At 35.1% G+C, this 12307-nt stretch overlaps 1 protein-coding gene across 1 annotated transcript in view; it reads left to right on the top strand.

Annotated features, from left to right (window-relative positions):
• RASA1 (RAS p21 protein activator 1) overlaps window positions 1-9018 on the top strand; it is a 107505-nt gene extending 98487 nt beyond the window's left edge. Inside the window, exons 21-25 of the mRNA XM_056112443.1 lie at window positions 1067-1134; window positions 2747-2835; window positions 4524-4601; window positions 6966-7100; window positions 8190-9018. Coding sequence (XP_055968418.1) covers window positions 1067-1134; window positions 2747-2835; window positions 4524-4601; window positions 6966-7100; window positions 8190-8273 — 454 coding nt within the window. The 3' untranslated portion in view covers window positions 8274-9018. The remainder of the gene's footprint in view (window positions 1-1066; window positions 1135-2746; window positions 2836-4523; window positions 4602-6965; window positions 7101-8189) is intronic.
• The last annotated feature ends 3289 nt before the right edge of the window (window positions 9019-12307 follow it).

The following is a 12307-nucleotide window of genomic DNA, read 5'->3' as shown; positions in this document are numbered from 1 at the left end:
ATCAAATACTCTCGGTAGCTTGCCGGGTTCTCCGAGAGGGGCGGAGGAATCGAACTCGGGTCGGCCATGTTGGTCCTTGTAAGGCGAACGCCCTTCCGCTGTGCTATCGCTCCAGCCCATAATTATAGTAAAAATTGAAAAATGATGCTCAGAGGATGGATAATTCTAAAGAAATAGAGGCTGTGCCAATCTAAATCTTTACAAGGAATACTTGGAATAATTTAGGTAACGATGCTTATCTTTATAAGGGATAAGTGGTAATTGTTAGTGTGACTTCCTTTGAAAAGGAAATTAAGATGATTTAAATGATAATATATTCTCAGAAAATAAAGGAGGTAGACAAAAAAAAACAATGTTACATTGCTAAATTACTTTCAAAATAACAATAGCTTGTAAAAAATCACATGTGACAATTTTTTAAGTTATTCACTTTCTTACACTAATTTTTGTTTTGTTCATTACTATTAATTTGTAATTTAAGAAGATTTTAACTTTAGAAAACCTTTTTTACTGCCATAAAAGCTTAAAAGTCTTGTGCAGTATGGAACCAGGCAGTTTATAAATGCTTTCTTTGCATTCTTCTGTATACATTTTTACTTATTATTAAGAAGACACTTTTTCTTTGGTAGATTTTGTTTTTATGAGTCATCAACAAAGATCAGCTTAATCAAATTGATTTATAACTGACTTTCTTGGGCTTGTTTTTTAAACAGTTACAGGACTGTGTCCATAAAAAGGCTTATTACTTAGTCCTGCTTCATTTCAAAAACTCTCATGTTTCTAAGGACTCGGCTTCCTCAAAGTAGAGAATGTATTACTAGTCTTTAATAAATAGTGGTCATGAAAGTGAACATTACAGCTACAACTGAAAGCTTCCCAAGTTTGGGAAAAATAATAATTGTATGAAGTAGGCAAATAAGATCCTTTTGTGGTAAAGTTCTTTGACTTTCTTAAGCTATGTTAGCCATCTCTAATTACTTTTAAGCTTAGGGTTCTGATGTATTAAATTTTTTTCATTTTTTAAATACAAGCAGTAATTTATTAATTTTTTTTTTCTGTTACTCAGTGGTTTTGTTTTTCTTCGACTTATCTGTCCTGCCATACTGAATCCACGGATGTTTAATATCATATCAGGTAACCCTATTTTGGCAGAATTTTAAATTAAAATACTTGGTTTTTAATTCATTCATTTATATATAATTTAGTGAGGATTTTTTTCTTAATACATCTCATTTATCTGTTGATATAAAACATTGCAAAGAACTTGTTTTCTTCCATCCTTTTGCTGTTTTATCCTCTCTTTGCATTTTGTTCTTGACCCTTTCTAACCAGTATCTTGCTTCTGCAGGTAGCATGAGATGCATTCCCCTTTTCACATCTGTGTCTCACACTCTGAATTTGTAATGACTGTAGTCAGTATCTTGGCTTTCTCAAATGAAGAAAACTACTTTTTGTGTTTGTAACCTGCTGTTAACTATTCTTGCATGTTGGGCTTTCAAGTTAAAATTACAGTTGCAGTTGGAGTAGTGGTTTATGAAAGTGACCCTTCAGAGATTAGGAGATTTCTTGCTCCCAGTTTAAGTTCATTGACCATTTTAAACTCCACTAAATCAGATTCAACTTTGCTTGCCCAACATGTTCATTATGGTTAACTTTTGAGTGCTCTAGGATTTTATCAAAGAAAGAGTAAGTGTGTCATTTGTGGCCACAGATGTAAGTTACTCACTGTTAAGATACCGGAACCATTTTTATTTTAATTTTAAGCTTAAGGTTGTGTTAAAAATATTTTGAAATACCTGTTTTCAACTTTGTACCCATCCTATCTCTGTAATTATCTTCTGCTGTTTAGAAAATGGTTTAATTTGTGGCTCTGTACGAATTAATGATTTATAATTCTCTTTGAGAGGCGATCTGAATGTGATAAGTCAGTATTAGTATTACTAATAGGTATTGTTATTTATAATTTATTAGTTTAAGACAGAAGAGTATACTCTCAAACTAGTAAGTCAAGTGGATTATAAGCTTTTACTGTTAATTAAAATTTTAGGGTTTATATTTTATGCCACAAATAATTTTCATTTACATTCATCTATTTTATAGAGAAATGTTTTCTCACCTTTAAAATACTTACATGGGCCAGAGAGTTAATACAGGGAGTAAAGGCACTTGACATACATGTGTCTTGCCTCTAGCTCAATATCTGACTGCACATGGTTCCCCAAGGAACTCCAGGAGTGAGCCCTGAGCTTAGATAGCAGATGTGGCCCAGAAACAAAAAAAATAATAATTTAAAATTAATTATAATACTTAAAAATTATATTATGTTGCATATATTTTTTAATTCCTTTTCAAAATGCTTCACATTTTTCTTTGTTACTTAATTTTAAAGTGAATTGTCATCAGACGGTTGGGACTGTGAAATTGGTTCATATTACAAAGTATTAATGTGAATTGTGCTTCATTATATGTGAATAATCTTTTCAGAGGAAAAGATAAAAATTCTGAGATATTTTAAAATATCATTAACCACTTGGGAATTGCTGAATCTTGTAGAGTGGTTTTTATAAAACCTGAAACACGGATAAGTGTATTCAGTTTTCTCTTGTAAATTCTTTCTGAAATATACAGGTCACACATTCCCCCAGAAAACATGGATTCTGAATGGAATAATTAAAAGTATTTTTAAGATGTTCTTATTTTAATAGTTTAGCTGAAAGTGCCCTTTGGTGTCTGTGTCTTTTTATAGATTCCCCATCTCCTATTGCTGCAAGAACACTGATATTAGTGGCTAAGTCTGTGCAAAACTTAGCAAATCTTGTGGAATTTGGAGCTAAGGTAAAAAGATTTTGATACTTTTCAGTGTTATTTATGAATGAAATTTTTAACATAGTAAGACTACAAAAATGGCTATTTTTAACTGAACGTTCCATTTAAAAATTGTCTATTTTGGACAAAGTTCATATATTTTTGCTGTATTTTGATACTACATTACAGTAATAGAAGTCTTTAAACCACCATTTTACTTTCATAGGAAGCAATTTGGATCTCTTATAGCCAGATTCATCTATGTAAATATGGGAACATTCAATTTTAAATACATTTCAGTTTCTTTTTATTTTTTTAAGTCTGCAAAAACAATTAGTACTTAAAAACTTAGAATATCATCTTTTAAAATAGCTGTGATTCCATTACTAATGAATAATATTCTGGTTGAAAATAACAGTATTCTGGTAGGGACCATACTATGCTGCTCTTAACTATGTAACAAATTTCTTGACAAATGTAAAAATACTCAATTATTCAGTGTGCTTTAACGTCCATGTGAAGTAGCTGTCCTTTGGATATTGCAATAGCCACCAAATTTAAAATGTTACAAATACTGCTCTCACAAATATTCTTAAACTTGTTCAGCTTTTAATTTCAGAGTAAATTGTTAAATAAGATATTCAAAGACGTGCCAAAATTCAGAGTATATTTTGCCATTATGATAGACATGGGCTGGAGTGATAGCACAGTGGGTAGGGCGTTTGCCTTCCAAGCGGCCAACATGGCTGACCCGAGTTCGATTCCTCCGCCCCTCTCGGAGAGCCTGGCAGGCTACCGAGAGTATCTTGCCCATACGACAAAGCCTGGCAAGCTACCCGTGATGTATTCGATATGCCAAACACAGTAACAACAAGTCTCACGATGGAGATGTTCCTGGGCCCGCTCGAGCAAATCGATGAACGACGGGAGGACAGTGACAGTGATGATAGACATAATTTACTTTGTTCATTATTTTATTTCAGACAAAATGATTTTAATGTTCATTTCCTTGTGACTGACTTGATGCCCTTATCTGATCATCTATTGAAGTTGAGAACTTGTATTGTTATCAGTTCTTTTCTGTTTCACACTATTGCATAGTTTTACATAAAGACTGAGCATGGGGGCTGGAGAGATGGTACAGTGGGCAGAGTGCTTGCCTTTATATGGCTGACGTGGGTTGAACTCCTAGCACCCCATCTGGTCTCCCTGAACACGGTGGTTGTGGCCTAAAGACCTAAAACCCCACCCCACACACAAAGGATTTAAGTGTGAAGAACAGTTTTTATGTCTTAGCTTTGAGATTATTATTTTGCTTTTTGGCGGGGGGGAGTACACCCAGAGTTGCATGGGGTTACTCCTGGGTCATGCACTCAGAAATTACTACTGGCAGTGCTCAGGGAACCATATGGGATCCTGGGACTCAAACCCAGGTCAGCCTCATGCAAAGCAAATGTGCTACCCGCTGTGCTATTGCTCCAGCCCCTGAACTTATTTTTGTATTGTACTCCTTACCATGCTGTAGTTTAAGAGTCTTATATTCTTAGTCAAAATCTAACCTGGTTAGACCTGCTTTTGTCTTGGTATTTGGTAGGTTATGGTATCAGAGTAATTCCTTTTGGTTACATTACCTATAGCAACTTGTATGTTACTCATTCTTTAAAAATACTCAAGTTCTTCAATTATAGTAAGTTAATTTTTTATTTTTCTATTTTTAGGAACCCTATATGGAAGGCGTAAATCCATTCATCAAAAGTAACAAACATCGTATGATCATGTTTTTAGATGAACTTGGGGTATGCCTGTAATTTTTCAAGTACATTGAAACCAGTAATAGGCTGAGGATTAAATAATCGAAGCAGAAACTTAGGAATTTTGTCTAAAATAATAATTCAAAGATTCTTATATATTTTATCTTGTTAAACAGATTATTAGTTACAGCATTTATTTTGACATTAAATGGTTTAAAACAAGTGTAGTCTATTGTGACTTTTGGACATTACATGTAGTCTTTTAGTTTCCAGCTTAACTTTTTTCATCTTAGCTGTTAACTATAATCACTTTGATTTTCTGTTCCTGCCTTATGGGATCAGAAGCAAGGTGACTGCCCATGACTCTGGCTAGATTATACATCCATGGGAGCATAGTATTCTGGTGACTTTTCTAGTGCTAAAATACATGGATTTGGCAATGTTTCATTTATTAGGAGTACCTATTTCAACCATAATAAAAATTACGATCATTAACTTTAATAGATTTAAGGAATAATTTCTAAGGTATTTAAATTAGTTTTCCTGTTAACAAATTTAAATATGAAATCAATGTAAAATTAATGTTTTTGATAATTTATTCACATATTGCAACCAGGAAAGTGAGTGTACAGGTTTATTCAAGTATATGGCCATAAGGAATATTAGAGTAGGAAACAGATATCCTTTTCTGCTTTAATGCGCTCAGATTTAGTCAAAAATAAGTAACCAACTTGCACACCATTAGGCAGTCACTCAGAACTCCTTTGAGACTCTGGCTTGTAATCTTATGTATAAAAACAAGTATATAAAAGTAACCCCTTGTTTTATGAGAGAAGTCAGGTTGAAAATGCGAATTTTTCATGTTTCCATGTGTAGTATTGAACATTTTGAAGATTTCTAAATAAGTATGTTGAGTTATGGGGAAATTTTTTTTTACTAATTTTTAAGGAGCTATGTGAAAACTAATATTTAAGGCTTGCTTGCAAGTTTTATACTTCATGTCAAAGTTTTTAGATTCATGATTATCAGAAGTCCATTTGTCCCCTGTAGTCACAAGTTTCTGTAATCCATTATTTGCTGAGTTATATCACATTCTTTTTATCACCTTTTTACTGTTGGCATAATCAAATTTGTCTTTGAAGACTCACCTCATACCTCTCATTGAGGACACCTGTTTCAATCCTGTCTGAAATAAATACTTAAAATTATTGGTGGTGGGGGTGGGGAGGCTTCTTTTGGCTGGCTGTTACTCAGCCTGGTAGGGCAGATTTTATCTAGCTTCTGTGGTACTGGAGATGGCCGAAGCTATTCCCAGTACATGATCAGGGGAGCTCTGTGGTGCTTGGGAGCTCAGGGCCTTATGCATGCCAGGCATGCTCTCCAGCCCTCTGATCTGCCTCCCACTCACAAGTTAAACAATTTTTATTCTGCTTGTAAGTGTCAGTTTATGCCGGAGTGTTCGTACTAGACTAAATTCTCTTAAGGCAAATACCCAAGAATTTCTTGTAAGAATTTCTTATTGTTTCTGCCTTAGAAAGCGGTGGTAAAAATTACGGATAATCTGGGTGCATATTAAATCTTACTCCAAGATTAAAAACATCAATATCTAGTGCTAGTAAGATACTACTAAGTTTTCTATAATAATGAATTTATGTATCTTATCTGGGGATAAAAGAATACCATTCATTTCCACAAATGAGCACGTGTTTGGAGCAGTACACATTTATTGTTAACAGGTTCTCATTTTCACAGTGTGGGTTTTACTTAGATATATGATCATTTGAACAAACTATCTTAGTTTAATAATGAAATTCAGTCAGGAAGAGTAGAGAAAGCATAAATTTAGGTTGCTTTTAAAACACATAAGCAGTTAAAGAATGCATTTTGGCTGTGTTCAGGTTTTCTATAAAGAGAAACCTATTCACTGAATTGCAGTTAATCGTACATTGTGTAAGATGTGGCCTGCTTTTGAAGTGAGCACTCGCAATATCAGTTGTCAGATTTATCATGACTATAACACTTAAATTTAAGTCCTTAAAAATTTATGTTGAATATTCTCAAACATTTCTTGAATTTATTTGTGTGTGTGTGTGTGTGTGTGTGTGTGTGGTGTTGTGAATACAACCTAGTATCTCACACCTTTCGAGATGTGCTTTACCACTGAGGCAACACCTCTAGCCCCTTAAAATTCTAAGAATATGGTGCCAGAGAGATAACTCAAGAAGGCTGAGTGCATGCAGGAGTCCGGCACCAGATGGTACCCTGAGCACCTCTGAGAATGACCCCTTCAGAAGCCACCAAAACAAAACAAGCCCCGAAATTCTAAAATAATGTCAAAAGTTGTCTATTGTAATAAGATATTTTCAGTAGAGACTGTATTTTAAATGTTGTTTTATAATTTCCTTAAAGAATGTACCTGAACTTCCAGACACTACTGAGCATTCTAGAACTGACCTGTCCCGTGATTTAGCAGCATTGCATGAAATTTGTGTGGCCCACTCCGATGAACTGCGAACACTTAGTAATGAGCGTGGTGCACAGCAGGTAGGTTGTGGCCAACATTAACAAAAAATGTTTCAGAATATCATCATAGAGTTCTGAGAAGTAGTAAATTGTATCAGCGTTTTTGAGTCATTATCTAAAAAGGATCTAGGCAGGGAAAAAATACGGGCCCAGACCAAGATTATGTATATTTTTATACTACTGTAAGGTCTTTTTATACTGTCACATCTGGCTCTTGAGTCTGAATTAATGGTAATTATCTGATGGAAAATGATGGCATTCATACTGTTTTAGTGAGCCACTAAATTTCTAGTCACCTTTCTTTTTTTTTTTTTTTTTTTTTGGGGGAGTATCAGAAATGTCTAGTCACCTTTCACAAAGTAAAATACTATGACTGTATTTTGAACTTTGAAACTATATTTTCAATACATCCAATTGCCAAAGTTTTGCTGTCTCTTGGAAAAAGAACTATGAAACCAACTGACATTGGTTTCTGTTGAAACCAATTCTCTGTTGAGCTTTTTCTTTCTCACACAGTGCATGGCCTAAGTTTATTTCAACCCCCCCCCCCCCCCCCAGATCCGGAGATCTGAAGCTAGCCTTGGAAATACCCATTTTTATTAAGTTCTTCTTGAGTATGTCATCACACTGGCTAGCCATTTGGTGTGAACTTTTAAGTTTGGGAAATAGTCTGGTTCACTAAGGTTCCAATCTTTGTAGAAACTTAAGCCAAATATATACCATGGGCTCATGAAGTGTGTCTTTTTACTACTCTGTGACTGGGTTTTTATAAAATTCTTCTTGGAGAAATCTACCCAACTTAAGATTTTAGAAAGATAAAGGAGCTGCTTAGTTTAATTTTAGGAAAAATGTACTTACTCCATGATTCTTTAAAGAATTCACTAGCTGTTGTAAGATACCATTTATAAGTCATTCTTCTTATAAAATGTTATGAGATAGAACAGTGCCAAGCAAATTTTACTTCCTGTGTAAAAATTCTGTTGTGACCAAAACTGTCTTGTCTTGTTCATTGAGTAGAGTGGTAGTACTTTATGCATTTCTTTAAATTGATGGCTCTTTTCAAATCCCTCCCTAAAATTGCTGAAAACTTTCAATTGTTTCCTTGTCTAGCACGTACTGAAAAAGCTTCTGGCCATAACAGAACTACTTCAGCAAAAACAAAACCAGTACACAAAAACCAACGATGTCAGGTAGCAGCTTTCACCAAGTGTTCTGCATGGATTTCAGCATGCCCGACATGGTAATTCACATCAGTATGTCTCCCCTGCTCTTGCCAAAAAATAGCACACTTTCCCACATTCCAGTGATGTGTGAGCTATGCAAACAAAAGCCCAGATTCTGCTGGAGAATAATGGTGCCAGCAGTGTTGTAAGCTATCTGTGCAGGATATTTGCACTTTTCCACATACGGATTCAACAATCTTTACCAACCTCTGAGCCTTGGTGTACAGATCACCTTTCACAAAATAAAATACTATGACTGTACCTTGAACTTTGAAAATATATTTTCAATACATCCAATTGCCAAAGTTTTGCTGTCTCTTGGAAAAAGAACTATGAAACCAACTGACAAGAAAAAGCATTCTCTGTTGAGTATAACTGGATTGCAGACTGTTCTTACTGTAACTTCTTCCTGATTAGGAACATGACCGTTTGACTGTTCAATGACTATTTGTATTTACAGTTTCCAGAATTTGCCATTATAATAGGAACAATCTTTGCTGTACACTTTTTTTAAAAATACTGTGCTATTTCTCTTGCTGGAACTGTTGAAAGAAAATATATAGAATGGATCTATTTGCTCATCAGCTTTATTTTTTAAACATACCACTTATTTTGTTGGAATCATCAAAGACTGTATTCAGATCTCATAATAATGCTTTTGTTAAATGTTTACACAGTAAATAGTTTGAATTCAATAAATATTATTGGTCTTTGTACTGGTCAGTGCATGTTACCCATTCAACCATTTTATGGATTACCAATTTTTTTTTATATAAAAAAGAAAACTCTAGAATACTTTTTGTTTAAAATACTCATTTTGTTAGCATTCATTAATTCCAAGCAGATTATCTGATTAGCTAAACAACCTCATCAATCACTTAATAGCTATACGTCGTTGAAATCTGACTACTTGCTGTATCTGCTGGATACTTAGTTTGACTGTATAGTTTTATTTGCTTCCGTATGTGTATTTTTGTGAAGGATTCACAAGGGTTAAGTTAAAATAAAACCAAGGGATATCTTGCATTATTGGTTATGTTTTTCTAATACAGGTGAGCATTTATTTCATTCCTTTCTTAGGAGTTCAAATTTAGTACCAAAGCAAGGTCCAGGGAGAAAAATGAAACTTCAGATTTACTCATTTGTATTTTTGATTGAAAAAACACAGAAATTTTGCAGGGCTGGGGTGATAGTATAGTTCAGTCTCTATACCACATGGTCTCCCAAGCGCCACCAGGATGGTCCTTTTGGTCTCTTAACAGCACAGGAACCAAACAGCACTGAATTCTTGGGTCCTAATTACCAAACCATCAAGTAATACTAGAAGTACCTGGGTTTGGTGAGTGCCTTGGGAGGCCAGAAGAAAAATCTCAAACATTTATCACAGTAAAAAAAAAAAAAATTTCCAAAGGTGCTAGATGCTAGGAGTAACATTTTTTTATTCTATTCTTCTCGTATATAGGGAAAACAAGAAGTAAACCAAGTGTTGCAAAGAATTCCTCCTATACAGGCAGCTACGCTGATCTGTATATAATTACAGCTGTACATAATTACAGCTATAATTATCTGTATATAATTATATAACAAGGGAAAACTCAGTATATCCTGAAGGTTTTTCCCTATCGCTTCTGTACCTTTTTCCCTAGATCTCACTTTAGGTAGAAGGTAGACCAAAGGAATAGAAACTCATGACTGTCAACAAAATTCACAACAGTCCAAATTTTAGTGCTGGATTCTTTTGTCTGTATGGTCTGTAGCTATCCTAACCATTCCTCAACCTGAAATGCTTCTGCGTCTCATTTCTTTGGGGATACCCTCTGGAGCTGCTTTTGACTGTGCTCCATGGACCATTCCCGGTGATTCAGTCTCTGCTATGTCACTCAGTCTTTTGAGCTGTTTCTTCAGTATTACTTCTTACTAAAAACAAAAACATACAAACCTAAAGGTAACTTTTTTTCGTATTATATATGCAACGGGAAATTTTTCATTTACCTTTTTATAGGACCTGGCGTAACTTAGCAAGCCAGTGAAAAGTCAAGTCATTTTAGTGGGACCAGATAGGAAGGATTACAGAGATTAAAGAAAGTTGAGTGAACTCTAATAAAAGAAAGTTGTGAACAGTCTACTCTAGCAGTTCTGCTGTTAAATCTGGACTATATCTGTGAATTGGCAACTCTAGCTTCTTCCACTCAGCTTCTGTACAAATTATATTTCATGAATTTGAGTCATTGTTTCATAGTGAGGAAATGAAAAACATACCCAAAATCGAAGCCTAAAATATAAAAAATTACCATAGGAAGACATGCATGTTTATATAACATGTATATTACAAAATTTGCTCTCAGATCGTACAATGTAAATAGATGGTAACTACACTTTCATTGGAAATTTTCACAGCTTAGATGCATTGACAGTGAAGATAGACATTTGATTTTTATATATGCCCCCAGTCTCTGGTGACCCACGGGTCACACCCATAAGCCACTCCCTGCTGGTGCCAGTTCATCTCATCGGCCACCCTCCAGAACTCATTGGCTGTTTCTCCCGGAAGGAAGCATAAAATGAGGCCCCCATAACCATGCCACCAGACTCTGCGCCAGGATGTTTTCATCTGGGGCTCCCCAGAGGGAGGCAGGTGAGAGCCTGTGGCCGAGACACATCATAAGACATTAGGCAACAAATCATAAAAATATGTATGTATATTGGAGAGCCCAGCAAGCTACCAAGAGAGTCCCGCCCCCACGGGCATAGCCTATCAAGCTCCCTGTGGCGTATTCAATATCCTAAAAACAGTAACAATACGGGTCTCATTTTCCTTGACCCTGAAAGAGCCTCCAATGGTTGGGAAAGACGAGCAAGGAGAAGCTGTTAAAATCTCAGGTCTGGGAAGAATAGAGATGTTACTGCCCACCCGCTTGAGGTAATCAACAAACAATGGGATGACAATGATACAGGGTTATGCCCCCCAAATTAGATTCAGGACAGTTTCTAGAAAAATATGAGATATCTATAATAAGGTTCCAAATTAGAAAGTAAAATCTAAATGAACATATAGCATAAGAAATTGAGTTTATCAAAATATTACCTATGCAGGAAATATTATTACTAATCCTGTGAGTGCTAAGTGTTATTTTACCTACTTTCAGGTTTGGCAACTGCAAGAGTTTTAATAATTTGCACAATATCACAAAAGCAAAGAGGTAGCGCTAATTCACAAATCAAGGTACTTAGTGGCACAGTTTTCTCCTATATCAACTTATTTTTTGGTTATTTAAACAGTTATCTGAAAATTCTCCAGTAACTCCAACTCTATATCTAAATAATAAATAAATAATAAAGGAATATATAATTTGCAGCTATCTACTCAACTTACAGAAATCTAAGATTGCTACCAAGACAACTATTCCAGATTTGTATTTGATTTGCTCTAAAGCCTGTGTGGAAATGTTTTCAAATAACTAATTGAAGAAAACAAGTATTAACTATCTTGGGTGACTGGAGCATATTAAATAGATTCTGTAGTTTAATTTTAAGACAAATTACTTACCAGGAGAAACTAGAAAGCTTTAAGGAGGGAAAAAAATATTCTTTAGCGTGCTTAAAACGTTTCATCTAGCATCTACACTGAGCGCTGCCATTAGGCCCATACCAAGTTAAATTCCCCCTACCCCTACAGAACTAGGATGGAAATCAATATAGGCAAATAAGTTAAAACTTTGACTACTGTAGAAAAAATTGACATTAGGTGCCAGAGAGTACAGTGGGTAGGGTGCTTGCCTGGTATGAGGCAACTCAGGTTCAATACTTGGCATCCCATATGGTCCCCTCAGTCTCTCCAGAGTGATACCTGGACAGAGCCATAAGTAAGCGCTGAGCACAGCCAGCTGTGGCCAATACCAGAGGAAAATTTGAGACTAGAAGATAATGTAAAGAGGTGCCATTCCAGCTCTTTAGAAAACACTTTATTTCACAAAAAGTCCTGAAAGACCTCCCCTAAAAAAAATC

Source organism: Sorex fumeus, unplaced genomic scaffold (assembly GCF_029834395.1).
Source record: "Sorex fumeus unplaced genomic scaffold, SorFum_2.1 ptg000018l, whole genome shotgun sequence".
In the NCBI taxonomy this organism is placed as follows: Eukaryota; Metazoa; Chordata; class Mammalia; order Eulipotyphla; family Soricidae; genus Sorex; species Sorex fumeus.
This window is presented reverse-complemented; position numbering and strand designations above follow the sequence as displayed.